Source organism: Delphinus delphis, chromosome 2 (assembly GCF_949987515.2).
Source record: "Delphinus delphis chromosome 2, mDelDel1.2, whole genome shotgun sequence".
NCBI classification, from domain to species: domain Eukaryota; kingdom Metazoa; phylum Chordata; class Mammalia; order Artiodactyla; family Delphinidae; genus Delphinus; species Delphinus delphis.
This window is the reverse complement of record NC_082684.1, coordinates 138,796,878-138,817,083: the sequence shown is the minus strand read 5'-3', so window position 1 is coordinate 138,817,083 and position 20,206 is coordinate 138,796,878. Positions and strand designations below refer to the sequence as shown.

The 20,206-nt window shown below is 48.3% G+C and overlaps 1 protein-coding gene across 2 annotated transcripts in view; it reads right to left on the bottom strand.

Annotated features, from left to right (window-relative positions):
- The window catches only part of DAPK2 (death associated protein kinase 2), a 119,163-nt gene that overhangs the window by 98,292 nt on the left and 665 nt on the right, over positions 1-20,206 (bottom strand). For both annotated transcript variants that reach the window (XM_060002904.2, XM_069540473.1), the window contains exon 2: positions 14,928-15,025. In XM_060002904.2, the coding sequence (XP_059858887.2) occupies positions 14,928-15,004 (77 nt within the window). In that variant the 5' untranslated portion in view covers positions 15,005-15,025. The remainder of the gene's footprint in view (positions 1-14,927; positions 15,026-20,206) is intronic.

Genomic DNA, 20,206 nt, shown 5'->3' with positions numbered 1-20,206 from the left:
AGCCATCTCATAGGACACCAAATAGCCAATGAATGGGTCAAGTGAACATCCCTGCTCCAGTCAGGGGGCCACCCCTGCACAAGAGCCAGCCCAGCTCCACTCTATGGGGCAGGGGGCTGTGAGGGGCTCAGGGCAGAAGAGGAAAGAGGGTAGTTTTAGCAAGAAAGGAATATCAGGTATGGCAGACACCATGCACAAGTTGGGGGTGGGTGGGAATCCCAGCAGGGGTCTTTGTGACCGAACACAGAGGTAAAATTAACATGGCCCACCGCGATAGAGGATAACAGACTTGCTCAATCAGGGAAGCAAGGAGTAAACCAACAGCTCTGGGAGCTTACTTTGTGTCTCAAGTACCATTTTGAAGAAGTGATCTTGGATCCAGGTGTACAGTCTACACAAATTGGGACACTTTAAAAAATATGGATGCCAGAGCGCCACCCCAGACCTTCTAAATCTGAATCCCTGGCATGTATACATGTGTGTTTGTTTTAAACCTCCTCTGATTCATATATACTACCCAAGATGACAATCGCTGTGCTACATGTTTCGCTCATAATCTCATTCAATCCTCTAGAGTCAGGAGAGATGGAGGTTCAAATCCTGGCCTGATAAAGTAGGTGGTATGTTCTCAATTCCACAGATGAGAAAACCAAGGCTCAGAGAGGTGAAGTAACTTACCCAAGGTAACACAGGCAGTGAGTAGTAAAACTGGGATTCGTACCTAGGTTTAATACCTGAGCCTGAGAGACAAATTCTTGACTGTGTATTGGAGAGGGGTGGATCAGCTGCCCCGGAGATGGTCCAGACGCAGAACTTCCTGGATGGTAACAACACTGGGAACCAGGGGAATTGGGGTGGCAGTTGGTGGAGCCAAACCGGCTTAGCCAGGGCGTGGCAGTGCTTCCTGACCAGCAGAAAGCTGAAATCTCAGAGGCATGTGTGGACCCCAGGAAGGCTCTTACATCAGGGCTCAGCTGAAACATCAGAAAGAATTTCACAATTCCAAACTCTGGAAACACTGCTGATTTAGCTGGGTCCAAAGGTGTCTTATACAATCTCTTTCTCTAAGAAATCTTTTCAAGATTGCTACTTGGACCTGTGTTTACAAACCCCTGTGGACACCAGCCTTATCTCCACTCCACCTGGCCACCCTGCTCTCAAGGGTAGGGCTGGGTCTTTGTGCCTCTGTTTCCATATCTATAAAATGGGGACGGTGACTTCCTCCCTGCCCATCTACTCCACTGTGGAGGCTCATGATCAAATGAGGTAACAGAGGAGAAGCAGCCCAACCCAGCTCCTCCCTATGAGCTCTTCAAAACAACTGACCGCTGGGCTTTTAGCATCACCTTGTCCATATCTTCAACCGTTTGCTGGGTACTTCCCACATGCCAGGCTATGCCCCTTACATCTGTGCTAGGAATGGGAAAAGAATCACTTTGAAAGCTGCTCAGAACTGTTACTGGTAATAAGGAAGGCAAAAGACTCCGAAATGGGGTGGAGATGGGGTGGGGGGGATGGTCAGAGACGGCTTTTTGCATGGGAAAAACTTTAAAGGATCTTTGGTTCTGGAAAAGAGAGGCCCAGGGTCCTTTCAGGGAGAGGCTGTAACATCTATATGTGAAAGAATAGGGGTCTCTTTGGGGAGGTAAGTATAAGGATGGTAGCAGATCTCGGGCCTGGGGAGGGGTCCTGGAAGGCCTCAGCATCATGGCAGATGGCAGGAGTCAGGGGAGCGGAGGTATCTATTACCCCACTTGAAGTTGTTTCCTTCTCTGCAGAAATTCCTCTCACTACCCGAAACTCAGTTTATCCTGCAAGCAGCCTCAGTGGCAAGGGAGGCACTCAGAAACGGGCCTGAGTCCGTGCCTGAGACAGGGTCACAGAGGGAGCGCTGCCTTGTCTCGAAGGAGAAAGAGGTCCTGAGTCCAAGGACCTAAGGCAACAAGGAGGATGTGAGCCCTCCCTGGGGAGACCCAGAAATGCTCAGTCAGGAACAGGACTTCCTGTTGTCCTGGAATGGAATGCTCATTATTCTTATTTGGACACTAAAGGAGGGGACCCCAGAAGGCTGGAAAACAACCCTGTGAGAAATGGGACCATCTTAGCACAAAGAAACGGAGCCTATGAGCGTGAAGCTGCCCCAGGTCCAGCGGCTCACAGTAGCAGAGCCGGGATCACACCTGGGCCCGGTGGCTGCAGCACCCGGAGTAGTCACCACCAGGCTAGGGCTCATCAGCCTGCTGCCCCGAGCCCGTCCTCCTGCTGGGGCCCTCAGCTGCCTTTCCCCCTCTGCCCCGTCTCCCTGTCTCCTCCATGACACCAGTAGGAGCGTTTGCCTCCCAGGACCATACTGCAGCCCCTGAGCAGCCCAGTTCTCCTCTTTAGCTGGTGCGCCCTGGGCCCAGGGTGCCAAATAAACCTCACCCCCAGGAGGGAAGGATAATTCATCACCCTCCAGGCCGTGTGGCCAGGCCACCAAGGACCAGCAGCTCAGGATTCAAGATTAGGGCACTGAGGTCTCAGGCTTAGATGCAGGCAGCCAGGGGGTGGGCGTGGGCAGGGGAGCAGTGTCAGCCGTGGAAATGGATTAAACAAGGACAACTGGGCTCTCAGCAGATTCCCCAATAAACCACTAAACAACTGTATCCACCTCCTCCCCTGTTCTCTGGAGGGGAGCCCAGGGTCACAGGCAGAAAGAAAAATCTTGGGCAGCTTGGTACCCACCCCAGCCCCCAAAGAGCACTGGACCGGGAGTCAGAAGTCATGGGTTTAAATCCCAGCTGTGACACTTCCCTCGGCAAGTTAGTTAAGTTCTCCAAGCTTCAGCTTCCTTATCTGCAAAGTGGGAGAAACGCCGGCCACCCCGTAGGGCTGCAAGAGGGTTAAACTAGGTAACAGCCCATGACCAGTGCAGCGCCAGGTTTAGAGAGGATGCACAATCCCTAATACCCAGACCTCCCTTCCCGTCTTCCACCCCAGCACTCCCTGCAGGACAGGACAGACTGACATGGACAGTGGTTTTGAAACTGGGCTTCTCGGAGGTTCCTCACGGGCTGTGTGAGACGGAGGGCAGGGAAGGGGCGCAGGTGGACCGCTGCTCACCTCTTCTTCCTCCTTTTACATAACTGCACCTCACTTTGATCTGTTTCTATCCTGTCCCCCACCCCAGAATAAGTCACTTTTTTAAAGTTTTGCTGCTTAACTAGTAAACCATACTGGGAGTAGATCAGGAGTAGACACACTTTTTCCACAAAGAGTCAGATGGTAAATACTTTAGGCATTGAGAGCCATACAGTAAAATCCAGGATATTATTATTTATTATTATTATTAGTAGTAGTAGTAGTATTTTTGGCCCTGCACCATGTGGGATCCCAATTCCCCAACCCGGGATCGAATCTGCACCTCCTGCACTGGAAGCGCAGAGTAGGTACTCACATAACAAAGGAGAAAACTAAATTTCCACAAAATTTTAACTGACGAAACTCAAAATATAATAAGAATTGCATTTGTCTTATTCTGTTTTGTTTGTTTTTGGTAATACAGGTCTGCCATGAGAAGAATGGAATTGCAGGGGCGGATAACAGTTTGCTTAATTGGGGTCCAAAGTTAGTGTTCCAACCATCAAATCTATTGCAACTGGTCATCTATAAAACCCATTCTTTCGGTGTCTGTGACCACCTAGAGGGGTGGGAAAAGGACGGTGGGAGGGACGCTCAAGAGGGAGGGGATATGGGGATATATGTATATGTATAGCTGATTAACTTTGTTATACAGCAGAAACTAACACAACATTGTAAAGCAAATATACTCCAATAAAGTTAAAAAAAAACACACACACACACTTTGTAAAAAAAAAAAAATTCTTAGCTCCAGGGCCATTGAAAGTAGGTGGTATTGACTGTAGGGCTATAGTTTCCCATCCCCTGGACTAGACAATGTCAGAGCCCTTGCAGGTTAAAGTTCTTGGGCTTTAAAGCCTGTTGAAGGCTGTTCTGGGGGCTAGAGCAATCTCCAGAAGAGAGACTCTGAAGGCTGCAGCATCTCCTCTGTGGGAGGCTCTGGAGGGCTTCATATGGCCTCCCACCTGCACTGCCAGAGCCCTGGTGCTTTACTGCAGCTGAGGTGATGGGTACCTAAGGCCCTAACTCCCACCACTGGCCGCGGCTCTTACCCCTCACCTTGGTCTCCCCAGCAAGGGAGAATACAGGGAAACCAAGCTCTCGCCTTCGCCCTCAAAACACACTTCTCCCCAAGCACCCCCTCTCCCAATAGCACCTCACAGAAAACCTTCTTATAGAACCATTCCAGGGAATTCCCTGGTGGTCCAGTGGTTAGGACTCTGGGCTGTCACTGCTGAGGGCCCAGTTTCAATCCCTGGTCCGGGAACTAAAATCCCACAAGCCACGTGGCCAAAAAAACCCCACAACATTCCAGCCAGCTTCTAAAAGTAGAGACAAAGAAGTGGAACCCTTTGCCAGAGTTCTGGGGTCCCCCAAAGACCTTGAATCCCCTCTACCTCTTGGGGGAGGAAGGCAACACCATCCGTCTACAGGAAGACCTCTGCCTCCAGTCCTGATGGGGCCTCATTTTCATCACTTATAAAATGGGAATGATTATACTTGCCTTACCCGCCTTGTGTTGCTATCAGAACTTCAAAATATGTATGAAAATGCAATAGAAACACCATGAAAAAAGGTAAAGTAGCACAGAGAACAAGATTTGGAATTAAGGGAGAAGCACAGAAGACTTCAACCACTTTAAATTTCTCCACAGTGAAAACATTAAGGTGTCTTTACAAAACTCTTAAACTACACAAAAATAATGAAAGGGTATTGGCAAAGCCATAAGGAAATAAGCACATGCTGGTGACCTGGTAAACTGGTTCAGTATTTCTAGTTTCAATCATTACACAAATCAGCCATAACCTCTGACCTTGTATTCCACCTCTGAGAATACACTGGCAGAAATAATGCAGAGAGGAAATTAACAAATATGTTCACAGAAACACTTATTTTTAGTAGTGAGAAACAATAGGGAAAGTTTAGTAAATTGGGGATGTTTATATAGCAGATTACTATGAAGTTAATGAAAACATACGGACTGTATCTATTTGTTTTAAAAGGCCAGTATTCTTCAAAAATATCTTGTCATGAAAGTCAAAGAAAGGCTGAGGAACTGTTTCAGGTTAAAGGAGACTAAAGATATACGACAAGGAGATGCAGTATATGATCTTCACTGGATCCTGTTTAGCAGGGAGAAAAACTGCTAGTTGGGGGACTTCCCTGGTGGTACAGTGGTTAAGACTCCAAGCTTCCAATACAGGGGGCCCAGGTTCAATCCCTGGTCGGGGAACTAGATCCTACATGCATGCCAAAACTAAGAGTTCGCATGCTGCAATTAAGGAGCCCGCCTGCTGCAACTAAGACCCGGCACGACCAAATAAATAAATAAAATATTTTAAATAAATATATAAATAAAAAACACTAGCTGGGGAGTGGGAGGTACAAACAGTTGGGTGTAAGATAGGCTACAACGATGTATTATACAACACGGGGAACATATCCAATATTTTGTAATAACTGTAAATGGAGTTTAACTTTTTAAAATTGTATAAAATTTAAAAAAATTTTTTTTAAAGAACACTAATGGGAAAATTGACAAAATTGGAACAAGAATGATAGCTTAGATAAAAATATTGTATCAGAGTGAAATGTCCTGAATTTGAAAGTTGTACTGTGGTTATGAAAGAGAACGCCCGTGTCCTTAGGAGATGCATAATGAAGCATTGAGGATAAAGAGGCATAGTGTCCGCAACCAACTCCCAAACGGCTCGGAAACAATAATAGGTAAGTAGGTAGGTAGATAGGTAGATAGACAGAAAGAAGGAAAGGAAAGAAGAAACTGAAGGAAAGAAAAAGAGGGAAGAAAGGCAGGAGGAGAAGGAGAAAGTGGGGAAGGAGGGAGACAGCAAGGGAGGAGGCGACAAAATGTTAAAACCTGGTCTGTCTATTTGGGAGGATCAAGTCCACCTATTCCTAGAATAGGATATACAGGAGTTCCTGTATATGAAGGATATACAGGAGTTCTGTTAGTCTGAAAATGTTGCTATTAAATTTGAAATTATTTTGAAACAAAAATATTTTTCGGTTATACGGACTCTGGGTACATGGAAAGGTAAACATAAAACAATGTTGAGTCAAAAAACAACACAATGCAAAATGTACAGGCTGGCGATATATAAGTAGAAAGGAAAGTGTGTCCCGTAGATACAGGTATATAACGGTTTCAATTATCCTCACATAGGACCTCCCTCTCGCTCTTACAATTTTCATAATGCAAACTGAGCTCAATGAGACGGCTACCTCGGGGCAAGCGGTTTGCACCATGTGCCAGCTTCTGACTGAAGCATGTGCAATGCAGCCACTTTGTTTGAGTGACTTTGTGCTTTGTTTGCCTGACAATGGGTGATAAAGGCGCCTCCCTCCTTCCTCCAGGGCCTCTGTCATCCAGGGCCCCTGCAGTCGCCTGTCCTCCTGGCAGCTCCCTCCCTTCAACCCTCTCCACGCGCCCTCTTGCCCAAGCCCGGGCCTGCTGCTTCTCAGTCTTCGGCAGAGCCCTGACCTTGAGGTGGTTACGTGCCATCTCCAGGATTACACCGTGAGGAGCTGCCCCACACAGGGTGACAGCTTCCTCCGCTGTGGCCTTAGCTTGTGGCCTGTTCCAACGTCTCATTTCATTAGCTTTGGAGGAGAGTACCCCTGTGCCACAACTGAGCCCTAACCTCTTCTAGGGTAAGGCCTGAGCCCTAAGTCTCCTCTATCCATCACGGTGCCCAGCACCCAGTGGGTGCCTGGGAAGAGTCTCTGGACTGTGACAATGAGTACAGACGTGCACTTACACATCCACACACGCTCACTCACGTTTTGGAAACCACTGGCTTGTCTGGGGCGCAGCTGTGGCCCAAAAGACCTCCTTGCCACTAACACCAAGCTGAGGGCTTCCTGGGCCTGGCACAGACAAGCTCGGTGTTAGCAGTCAGAGCTTTTTTGGCATGAGTGACCAGCCGCCACTGTAAAACTTCTCTGAGCCTCAGTTTTCACAACTGTGAAGTGGGAATGTGATCCAGCTCATACTGTTCCAGAAGATGGGAAGTACTCGGCACAGATACTGACATGAGGGCAGAAGATTCTTAACTTAGGTCGGTCACTTTCACTTTCCGGCAGCAGGAAATATAAGCATGTGTGTGATCAGACAAGCATGAGAATCCCAGCCCAGGGAGGCAAACAGGGCTCTGACTAGAGAAGTTTCTGGCTTTTATTTCTGACTTTCTCTGAGACTTGCTGTGTTGCACGAAGTGGAATTTCCCACTTGCCTTCTCCTTGATAAGGTAGGTGGTCTGTATTTCTTGAGCCAGTTACCTAACATTTTGGAGACTGAATTTCTTCATGTGTAAAATGGGAATAGCAGCTGCTTCACAAGGTGCTACCAGGATTAAATACAATAATGTGTGTCCACTACTATATATAAAATAAACAACAAGGACCTACTGTATAGCACAGGGAACTATATTCAATATCTTATAATAACCTATAATGGAAAAGAATCCGAAAAAGAATATATATATATAGCTAAAATCACTTTCCTGTATACCTGAAACTAACACAACATTGTAAATCAACTATACTTCAATTAAAAAAAAAAAAAAAGAGTAATGGGGACTTCCCTGGCAGTCCCGTGGTTAAGACTTCGCACTTCCACTGCAGGGAGCCTGGGTTCGATCCCTGGTAGGGGAACTAAGACCCTGCATGCTGCGTGCGGTAGCCAAAAAAAAAAAAAGAGTAAGAAGAAAAAAACAATGTGTGTCCAGGAAATGGAGTGTGTTTTGTTTCTCACTTTGTGTTTGGGGAATCCTGGACGTTCGTTCATTCCAAGGCCTATGGGAGCTGGGGGCTTGGCTGAGTTTTTGGAACCAAGGCAGGTTCCAAACAGCTCTGCAGTTAACTGTGGTGTCTGTGGGAGTTGAGCGCTTATCAAGCGTAAAAGGCCTGGGCTGGACGCTATTGGGGTTGTGGCAGGGTGGAGGGTGTGGTGGGGAGGTGGATAGGGGCAGAAAATGAAAGGATAAAAGATAAAGTACGCAGGAGCCCAGCATGGAGGACCCTGGGTCCAGCAGGGAAGATGACCAGGTGAACCTTCTGTGTAACATGAGGTACGATGACATTAGCACTTAAAAGAGGTGTGGGTCCAGAATAAGAGGTAATACAGTCCATAGAGGGGGTGAGGTAGAGGGGGTAGGTGTAGAGGGAGTGGGTCATGGCAGGCTTTGCTAGGAGAGATGGCATTTGATCCTGACATTGAGGGAAAAGTTTAATTTTTCCAAGAGTGAGAGAAGAGCGAGAGCAAAGAGAAGTCACAGAAGATTTGGGGACCTCTGGCCTCTGTCCCAGTGCTGCCGTGATGCTCAAAATAGGAGAGCAGTTGCGGACCTGCCTTCAAAGAGTTGACAGGCCAGCACAAACAAATGTGAGATAGGCCTAATCTCATCACCGGTCATCCCAGGGCCTGAGAATTTCTCCTGCTCCCCTTGGTCTAGGCAACCTGCCCCCAGGAGCTTAGCGCTTGGGGGAATGTTAACTCTGAGCACATGCAGGCCTCAAGCAGACACAAAAGAGGAGAGGCTGTGTGGGCATGAGAAATAGCCATAGATAGATTAGAAGGTAAGACTCAGAAATAAAAACAGTTGCTAGGTTAAGGCTGCTAATCTTTTGTTGGCTTAAACTGTCTTCTTAAATGTTTTATTTAAAAAAAAAAAAACTTTCCTCCAAAGTAAGTCTCATAGATCTATATACTGTAAAAAGATATTCAATGTATTTCATTAAGTGAGAAAAGCAAGTTGTAGATTGTTCTGGTCGTATGATCCCATCTGGGTCTACATTCACACTTGCTTTACTTAGACTAAGTTCTGAAGGGCAACAGAAGACAATTATCATCAAAGTCTACCTGTGGATGTGAGACTTAGAGGGAGGACAGAGGGAGCTCTACTCTAACTGTTCATAAGTTTATGACATATGCCATGCATGACTTCTACAATAAAAAAATTTTTTTTAATTTAAAAAGAAATAATAAAACCCCCTTTGCCTCCAAGTTCATCTTGGAAACGCTTTTTCCCAAGGACAGAGACAGGTAAATCCAAACACCTACTATTATTGTTTTCTATAGAGCTTTGTGGCTAGACGGGGCTATAGAGCCCAGCCTGGGTACACCTGAGCTCTATACGTTTCCTGGAGGTTTTTTGTTTCTCTCCCAAAAGAAGTTGCTCTGGCTAAGCTGCACGTGCGGTGGGTGATCTTAACCGCAGAGGACCCCATTGGGAGACTCAGGTCTGGCAGGCAGCTGTCCCAAGGAATTCCTCAGCCTGTTTAGGAAGGGTGAGGCTTGAGAGCAGTGGCTCCTTCCACGGCCCAAGGCTCCTATCCCCATAAAAGGGGATTCTGCAGGTTAAGTGCCTAGCAGTGTGCCTTGCACGTGTGAGCCTCCTATACGTAGCAGGGCTTCTGGCCGCTATCTTCACCAGGGGAGCTGGGGAGGTTATGATGGGATGTGTGGGGTAATGAATGGTGAGATAGGCTCCCTGAGAGAGGTGAGGGCTGTGGATAAAAGTTGAATTTACATATAGAGAGGTGTTCCTCTGTTTAAACCAGCACAGTGTAGTTGAAAAGCTTCTTTAAGTTTCAGCTCCTGTATTGCTGGCTCTGTGACTTTGGACAAATCACCTCCCTTCTCTGGGCCTCACTTTTCTTGTCTATGAAACGGAGATCTGGACTAAATGCTTGTTGAGATCCAGTGCAACAGTAATATTTTATGATTTTATGTTCATCTAATAATTTAAAAATCTAAGTGAAGTAATGTAGGTATAGGAAAAAAGAAACCACTGATCATTATATGCTGCTTACATTAAATTACCTTGTACCCTTAGACACACAGTAGTCATCATTGGGCCTATCCACCAGCACCCTTCCCCAGGGAACATCAATCCTTCCCAAATGCTTACCTTTCTGACTCTGACCCTCCTACCCTACCCTCAAGGTCAAAGAAAAAAGACTACCCTACTATATATTCTCCCCCACTCCCCAAAAACAGTAAAATTAAAGAGAAAAATAAGTTTGTGCTTTGTGGGTCCTTATGGTGTGGTAGCCAGAGCCCTAGAGTAGGAGTCAGACCACCAGTGCCCACCCTGATCTATCACCTGTTCACCGTGTGACCTTGGACAAGTCACTTCCCCTCTCTGGTCTTAGCTTCATCTATAAAATGAGGGGTTAGATGGGTTTCTCTTTATGAGCCTTGCTCTGCCCTACAGTGGCTACCCAGGCTGAGAGAGGCCAGAAGCTGCAGGCCAGCATTTCTCCAACTGTTCCCAGAAACAGCTGACAACCTCCAGCATCCCCAGCAGGCTGGGGCCGAAATGTGAGCCAGAAAATCAGGTGAGATGCGCAGGGCCAGGTGGGCCCCAGCCGTGCCCCAGACTCTCAGGCCAGGGCATGATGTCCACATCCAAAGCTGGATTCTGCAGCTTTTCTCACAGATATTCTCTTATTTGTAGGATAAGGACATACAAGGCCTCCAAAGGCATCAGAAACATGCCCTTTGGGGACCAGACCAGGGCAGGGAGTGGACTTAAAGATTCCCTGTTTGTTAATGTATAGTTTTAGTTCAGATACAATATACATGCAAGAAAATGTACATATACAAGTATGGCTTAACATACTTTCAGGAAATTAACACATCAGTGAAACAGGTACCCAGATCAAGAAATAGAACAATACCTGTCCCCCAGAAATCCCCCTCATGCCCCCTTTCAGTCACTAGTCCCTCAAGAATAACCACTGTTCTGATTTCTAGCACCAGGGATTCATTTTGCCTGTCTTGAATTTGACACAGATGGAATTATTCCATATGGGCTCTTTTGAATCTGGTTTCCTTCGTTCAGCATGATGTTTGTGTGAGCTCCATCTGTCATTACAGGTAAAAAAAGGAAAAGTGACTCTCACTCATTTTCATTTTTGCATAGTAAGGACTTAAGGAGGAGCTAAAGTCAATGAGACAGCCCTGAGTCTAGGGGAGGGTGCTCACGGACAGCCGAGGAAGCAGGTTTACATAAAGCTCCTCCCAAACGTAAGAACAACCCCTCCTGCTGTTCCTCCTGCAGAGACCCACACTGTCCTGCTGGGAGGCTCTAGAAGTGGGAGACGGGGCCTTGACACCCAAACTTACTTCAAAGGCCAGAAGCTCTTGTTCACTGAACACCTCCTGTGCCCAGCTCTGTGAGGGACACCGCAGACTCAGCATCCCATTTAATCCCCACAACCACGAGGTAGCTACTGTTATTATTCCTATCTTACAGGTAAAAAATACTCAGGCTCAGAGAGGTCAAGTAAGTTGTCCTAAGGTTGCACAGCTAGGAAAGGGACCCAGACCTCAAACTGTGTGTCCCCAAAGGCCAAATCTCTCCACCAGTCTGTGTTGGCAGAGAGCTCGCAGGCTGGGTCTGGCCTCCTGCTATATATCCGACCTCATCTAGCACTGCTTGCCCCCAGCTCGCGTTCCACGGCCACACTGGCCTCCTGACAGCAGCTCAGGTCCCAGGCTCTCCCCACCTCGGGGCCTGCATCCACGCTGCTTCCCCTGCCTGCGTATTTACCCTCAGCCACTTCCTCAGAGCAGCCTCCCCAGCCACCCAGGGCAAACTACATCCCCTATTCTCTCTCAGAGCATCCCTCTCTCTCCTTTCATAGCCCATCACACGCTCTATAGTGACTTGTCCTTTTGTGATCCCTCAATCACTTGTTCCCAATGGAACACAAGCTGCAAGAGGACAGGAACGTCGATTTTGTTCGTCGCTGCCTTGGACAACGCCTGGCACGAGGTACACCCGCAACAGTGTGTTACATGAAGAAAAGAGAGGAGGAGAGACAGATAGCACTGCCCCTTCTGAAGTCCAGCAGTCATCTGAAGGCAGCTCTAGTTCCAGCCTGTTTATGGCCCCTGGCAAGACTCTTCCCCTCTCTGAGGCTCAGTTTCCTCAACTGTCCGATGAGGGTCTTGGAAGAAAGACCTCTAAAGGCCTTCCAGCTCATCGGACCTCTAGACCAGCGGTCCCCAACCTTTTTGGCACCAGGGACCGTTTTCGTGGAAGACGATTTTTCCACGGACGGGGAGGGGGGATGGCTCAGGCGGTAATGAGAGCGATGGGGAGCCGCAGACGAAGCTTTGCCCACTTGCCTGCCACTCACCTCCTGCTGTGCGGCCCGGTTCCTAACAGGCTGTGGACCGGTACCAGGGGTTGGGGACCCCTGCTCTAGACCACAAATCCTAGGACGACAAGCCATTCCAAAGGCCTCAGACCTTTGCTGCCTCTTACTCACCCTATGTCCAGCCAGCACCTTAGAACCTTACAAAAGTTGCAGGTACCGGGGGGGGGGGGGGGGGGGGGGGGAGGGGAGGTTCCTCCAAGGCTCCCCAGGTTGTGAGGTACCTGGGGCCTTCACACCCTGTTGTAGATGGAGGACCCCAGAGCATGAGGTCTCTTCCAGTTCTAATAGCTCTGAGGTATGGAATGGGGGAGAGACAGGACTAAGAAGGAATAACAGATGAATTCCACGGGAAACGTCTACTTCCTTCTTCAGAGCCCAAGCCCCCTCCCCCCCAATTCCTAACTTCTCAGCTCACAGCCCACCCGACATAATCCCATCCAACGCTGCCCTTGTTATGTGCACAGCTGCCCCTCCAGCCAGGCTGGAGCTCCAGGAGGGCAAAGACTCCCCGTGTCATGCTCATCTCTGTACCCAGGGCACTTAGCACAGACCCTTACACACAGGACATGGCCAACATGGGGCCATCGAATCAAAAGCCACTGGTAGGGCCTGCCAGGGTCTGTGGCTAAGGGTGCCACTTTGCCCCCGGCATCACCAAGTTCAGGAGAAGCGCCCGAGGCGAAGAGACCCTCGCTTCTCACTCAGAGGCAGAGTCCAGCTGACCACCCTCCAGCCTCTTCCCAGCCCTTCACAGGCCCCGGATTGCCAGTGGCAATGGCCCAGACAGAAGGCTGAGGAATCTCCCCCTCTGGGACACTCTGGGACTCTGCAGACACTTGCTTCTTGACCCATCCAGCCAAGCAGGACAAGCACTCCCTAAACTTGAAGAAACCGCACTTTCTTCTTTCTGGCCTCACCACGCGGCTTGCAGGATCTTAGTTCTTAGTTCCCTGACCAGGGATTGAACCCGGCCCGGCAGTGAAAGCAACGAATCCTAACCACTGGATCACCAGGGAATTCCCATAACTGCACTTTCCATTCTTCTCTGAGTAAGGCTCCTCTGGCTTTGAAGTTCTTTCTAGTTTTTTTTTTTAAATAAAAGTACCCAGTGACCCAACTTCTAGCTATCTATCTTAAGGAAACAGTCAAAAACAGGATCAGAAATGTCTGTTAAGGGATGTTCACTATAGCTTTAGCAATGAAAATTTAAAAAAAAATAAATGGAAACTGCATATTTTTAACAGTAGGGGAAATGGCTGAATAATTGGGGCATGCATATACAAGGGAATATAAAATTGCATTTAAAATATTTAATGACATGAGCAAACCTGTATGATACATTAAGATGTAATATTTAAAACTGTATTAAAACACTAACCTATAAATCCAGTGTGCTTAAAATAAAAGGAAATAAACATATACATATATTTGCAAAAAATAAACAAAAGAGAAGAAAAGAAAGTAAGAGAATTAGTCCTGACACAGGAGCTCTTTAAAGGGAAAGGCTCCCGTTGTGCATCATGGATACAGTGAAGGTCCTGAACCCCCAGATTTTTACTCTGCTTGGTGTGTGGAGGGGTTGGGCCGGGTGTACTGCAAGTATGTGTGAGTGTGCAAGAACCATGTGCACTGGAGAGAGCATGACAGGTGTGCAGGCACAGACTGGACGGGCCAGACGTTGGCCATGTCACTTGCTGGCTGAGCAACTTGCTTAAGCTCATTGGACCACAGTTTCCTCAAGAAAAATAAGAGTAAAAATAATTCCCATTTCATGAATTGTTGTGAGACTCAAACTCCAAGATTGGTGTTCTGTAGTCATTAAAATACCACCCGAATACTAGCAGTTGTTACAAATGAGAGGCAAGAAGAGAGCTTCAGAAAATCATTTCTCTCCAGACAGTAACTACTTTCAGATCTGAGTTTACCCCTGTCTGTGTTGTGGGTTTAGCAAACCTGAAAATGCACCCAATAACTCAGATCTGAAGAACCTTCACAACTAGGCTCATGTGGCTTGTCACTCAATCTAAAGCCATTTTCAGGAGGATGATTTCCCCTCCCATTCAGGCTCTGAGCTTACAGAACAAAATCCTGAGAGCTGTGGAGGGACTTCCTTGGTGGTCCAGTAGTTAAGAGTTCATGCTCCCAATGCAGGGGGCCCGGGTTCAATCCCTGGTCAGGGAACTAGATCCCACATGCTGCAACTAAGAGCCCACGTGCCGCAACTAAGACCCAGCACAGCTAAATAAATAAATAAACGTTAAAAAAAAAAAACACCTGGGAGCCACGGAGAATCCCAAGTGGGATTCGGAGAAGAAAACCAACAGGTCATATCTCAGTCCAGAGCCTGGGGAGGATTTTGGGAGCAAAGTAACAGGTACAACAAGAATCATTTAGATTTGCCGTTAACTGTCAGCCAGGTTATACTGAAAACACAGAACTCAGCAATTCTAGTCCTTTCTGCTGGCAAGTCTCCATTTCCAGAGAGATGATTCCTTGCAGAGGCACCCATGAAGATGAATAAACCTCAGGACTGTTTTTAAAGCTTCCCACGAGTCCTGTGACAAGCCCATGACCTACAAGATCTACTGACCAGTACACCTCTCACAGCCACTTACCTCCCCAGCTCCTCCCCGATGTCATAAAAGTCCTCCACCTTCTCCTGCTTGAACGTCTCCATGTTTGGGCTCCTCATTGAGGCCTGGAGCGTACAGCCCTGAAACATGAAAAAACCTGAGGTTAGGACAGACGTGTCAATTGGTACCAGCCTGAATCTAGGCCCAAAAGTAATTGGCTGCCTGGGAGCTCATAATTCAAAGATAACCCACAGCCCTCATTCCTCAAGAACAGCCTTGATCAAGCCTTTCCTCACCTGTGACCAATGATGTACCATTCTTATTTGATTTATATTAATCACATTTGTTAAGGAGACAAAAATAGCCCTCCTCACTTCTTCAGATCTGCTCTGAACAAGTTCAGAGAAACAGGACCATGGGCAACTTCGGCAATTTGTTCTCATGAAATTCAGGTCTACTGAGAAAAGAGGCAGCTGTGATGCAGGAAAAACAGAACTCGTTTTTGAGTCAGAAGTTCCAGGTTCAAGTCCCACAGTTGCCTACGTCATTTAAACTGCAGAGTCTTAACTTCCTCATCTGTAAAAGGGATTAGTACTGTAAACACCACTGCAAATCAGGAAATTAATTTTATAAACCACAAAATGCAGTAGAAAGGTAAGGGATGTGCATGACCTCAGCTCCTACAGGCGCTGTGCCACCCAACTTGGAGTCTGAACTGATTTCAAACTCTCTCTCATCACCCTAAGGGAAAGATGCCTGGGAGTGGTGTGACAAATTACAGTGGGCACCAGGAGTTAGGAGCCTGAGGTTCTGGTGCAATTTTGTCCACAACTAGCTCTATGGCCTCATCTCTTGTCAGCGGGAGGAGGCTGTTTCCTCATCTGTAAAATGGAGCTAACTCTGCCTACCCAGGGCACCTTAATGAGAACCACAGGACTACTCTGAACCACGCAGAGCACCCACCACTCCACCAAAAGAGACGGTCTGCATCCTCCCTTGGGATCCTCCTGCCCTAAGGAGCTCACCCATTCCTGGGACAGCCACATGCCACCCTGGACAGCACCCCGAGGACAGGGCCCAGGACACAGCCTGCACATCACAAAGATAAAACCAGCTACCTGTGGATGCATCTTTCAAGAGTCATTAGCAAAGGCCTCTCGGAGCTCCTTTTGGCTAGTGCTGGCAGCTTTTCTTCTGCCTGGCAATCAGAGGCCAACCACGGCCGGGCCCCATGAACCCCCAAAAGACTGTTTTCACCAGGCTGTGTGGAGGCACCATTACCTAAGGGCACGTCTCATCAGTGCCAAGCGGCTGAAGCTGTTCTAACTCTCAGGTGATGTATACATTTCACCCTCTTTCCTCCACCTCTGCCCCCTACAAACCAGAGCTCTGGTACCAACATGCCACCTGCCTCCCTCCCTTCCATCGAGTCACACACATCCCTGAAGACCTCCAGGCAGAGCTGGCCTGGCTCCCAGGCCTTACTCTCAGGGCCACCTGCCAACCTCCTGCCTGTGCATCACACATCCTCCTCCCTGCTTGGTTTTCACTCCATGCTCATCCAGGGCCTGGCAAGCATGGAATCCTGAGAAAAGCAGGCTCCAGGATCCCCGGTTCTAGGCTAATCTGGGTGTATATTAGCCATGTGACCCATAGCACGTTGGCACCCTCTCTGGGATTCAATCCCCCTCCTCTGTAAACTGGAGTGATCACGTCTATACCACATACTTCACACATCCACGTGAGGATCCATTGTGATAAGGACATAAACTGCTGGACAAATAAGAACGATGATTATTATTGTTATTTGACTCATTCCAGGCCATTGTTTGTGTTTCTGCTTCCCATAGCCATTGAGGCACCAATTCTGTTCCCTTCTAAGGAAAAGGTACTGGGATTCTCCTGGCAAGTTTGGCTTGATCAGAGTCAGAAGTTTGGCCCCCTTTGCCCCCAACCCCCATTCCTGGCAAACCTCCTGAGGCTAGCACTGAGGGAGGGGGCAGGACTGCTATCTATCGTCATCTTTTTGCTGAAAAAATACTTCCAAATAAACCATCTGGGTCAGATCCTGGGGGTGGAGGTGACAGTAGCTACTAATTTCCCACAGCTAGATGGAAGCAGAAAACTCCAAAAAAATTCTGTTGGCAGATACCCTGAGAACGGTCCCAGGAACAGCTATGGTCCTCCATTTGGCAAGAGGCCAGCTGCATTCGCTATCGGGAGCTGAGCTGGATTTGAAGAAGCCCCACCTCCCCAGAAACAATGAGCCCCTGCCTTGTGCTCCACATCCCGAGTGATCAGAACTTGGGGGCCAGGGGAGTCCCCTAAGCTCAAACCAGGCTCACCAGTTTGGCCTCAACTCACCATTTCAGCATCGCCCCCTCCCCCATAAATCCTATATTACAGGCAAAAGTAGACCTTTCCCATTCCCCCAAAACTTTCACCCCTGCCACACCCAAGCTCAAGCTGGGCCCTTTTCAGGGGGTTGGGGGGTGGCACCTGGAAAGCCCTCCTAGCAAAACTGTTCCCTTCCCACAAAGCCAGGCTCAAATGCTACCATCTCTATGAGCCTCCATGACCCTTTTTCTTGCCAAAACAGATTAAAACTCTCTTCCTCTTTAAATTCCCAAAGAGTGCTCTTTACACATGTTTAGGGTTAGAGCTTATCACGTTCTGGCTTATTTCATAATCTATGTCAATGTGTAACCCAGAGGGAGAGAGTACAGGTTCCACAGGCACAGAGGCCTGGGTTCATATCCCGGCTCTGCCACTTACTAGCAAACAGCACAAGACAACTTTTCTGGGCTTCAAATTACTTACATAGGAAATAAGTCTAGACCATGCCTAGTGTTAGTGAATATCTGGAGAACTTTCAAAACTGCTAGGGAGAGTATACACTGGGACTGCTTTGGAAAACTATTGGTCAGTTTCTACGGACCTAAGAGAAACACATGCGGATGTTTTCCAAAATGGTCCACGTAAGAACGTTCACAGCAGCACTGTCAGTAATCACTAAAAATTGGAAACAACCAAATGGCCATCGACAAGAATGGATAAATAAATTGAGTTATACCCATACAATGAAATTATTATACAACAATGAGAAAAAGTGAACTACTGCTCCCTGCAACAATGTGGACGAGACTCACAAACATAATGTTGAATGAGAAAAGCCAGACACAGAAGACGACAGACTGTGTGATTCCCTCTAGGTAAAACAAATCCATGGCGCTAGAAGTCGTAATAGTTGTTACGCCTCGGTCAGGGGTTGTGCCTGGAAGGGGACACAGGGAGGTTTCTGGGTGCTGACAGTGCTGCTTCTTGATGGTATGTACAGTTATTTTGTATGCAATCAAAATTTTACATAATTAAAACACGAGTCTGATATCTACTGGACAAATGAGATAACATATGTAAAGTGTTTTTCACGGTCCTTGGACGGTTCCAACAAATGTGAGTTCCCTCCCTCCTGCCTGTTGTCTTGGAGCCTCACGAGGGCAGGAGTTGTGACATTCTCACTTCTGTCCCCTTGCGGTAGCTGGTACACAGCAGGCACTCCATGAATGTTGGCTGATGTAAATTTAGTGCCCCAGCTGTCTTTCTCAAGGCTGCTGCTCAGAAAGCTCATCCGGTAGAAGCAGCTGATAACAACTCAAAGCCCCTTCATAACGTCCCTCCCCAAGATGAATTCGCATTTTACCAGTTTAGACACATGAAACCAAAGGGGAGACGTCCTGAGGTGGAATTACAGTCACCAGCTAGGACCCGGAGAAGGACCCAGAGATACAGGCATCTTTCTGGCCCTGAAAAGATGGAACCACATGGCAGAGGGCACAGCTACAACTTTTGGCCAGGGGCACAGGCCATCCATCGGCTCCAGACATTCCAAGGTTGAGGCCCATCTTAATGCCTACATTTCTCTTAATGGAATCTCTAGAATTCACATTCCTGCCCCCCAACCCTAATACTAGGCAACACTTCTGAAAGGTTAACACAGATTTCCCAAAACCTCACAGAAAGAGATCTGTAAGAACATCTAGGGGATTTTTAGACTCTGCTCAGGAGCCACCAGCATGAGGAAGGGGAGCCAGAGAAGTTCCACTTTATCTATACTATATGTTGGGGTTCCGAGTGAGAACTCATGGGTGGGAGGAGTTTGAAAACCACTGCTGTCTGGTCAAACCCACTTGTTTTACAAGAGGAGGAAACTGAGATCCAGATGGGGGGAAGGACTTGCTAAAAGTCACACAGCTAGCCCACTCCAGCTGCTCTTCCCCCAGCTTCTGTTGACAGTACCCTCAACCCTCCAATGGTGGCACGAGGGTTACGAAGTCGGTGGCCTCCTGAGGGACAACCTGGGAGGAGGCCTCCAGGGCTGGAGGATCATCCCATAAGGAAGTTTCAACCCTACTAAGCCCCTCCCCCATGGGCCCCAGCTCACCCTGCTGAACTCTCAGAGATCCTCACCCAGTGCAAGTCTGTGAAATGGGACCATGACTGCCCCCTCACACCCCCCCCCATCACATTCAGGAGGAGGCTGCCAACAGAAGGGAGGGGCATCCGGCATTACAGTGGCCCTCCATGCATTGGAGGCTTTGACCCACCCTGATCTCTGATGAGGAAGCTGGGGCTCTGAGATCAGCCACCTGCCTAAGCTGACATGAGAAAACTATCTTCCTGGTAAAGGTCCAGCTCCGCTGGGCAGCCTGCTTGGTCACCCCCCACATCTAACAACCAGGGAGGCCTTAGGGAGAGGGTCAGGGTCAGTTCAGGTCTTCTTCCTGCCAGTGGGAAGCTCACCCCAAGCCAGCACACACCCACTCAAATCCACACACCCCTGCACCCCCTGCCCAAGCCTCTCCCAAAGCTGCCGAATGGGGCCACTTCAGGTGCTAAAAACACATCTTGGGAGATGGGTGGTTTGGGGAAGAACAGGACTCCGGAGGAAATCGTGACGAGGCCAACGTACCAGCACCCCTCAGTCACCAGGGCTCTCCCAGGAATACCTTACACAGAGGCAGCTGAGAAATACAATGTCAGAAACCACAGCAGAGGTCCCCAGCTGCCCCCCACCGGATTCTTGAGTACAAGGTGTCGGGGGCCACTCGCCCCCAGCGACCTTCCCACCTGCCAGTGAGGCAGCAGCTATGCATCCTCTCTTCCAGTGTGCACTCCTAACCTACCACCTGCCTGGCCTCAACGCTTACGGCCCTGGGCCTCCTCTCCCTCCCAAAGTGAGAAGCCTAATTTCCACCTTGCAGAGTTACAGTGAGGATCAGGCAGACCCACACATGCCATGAGACATCCACAATGCCTGAACC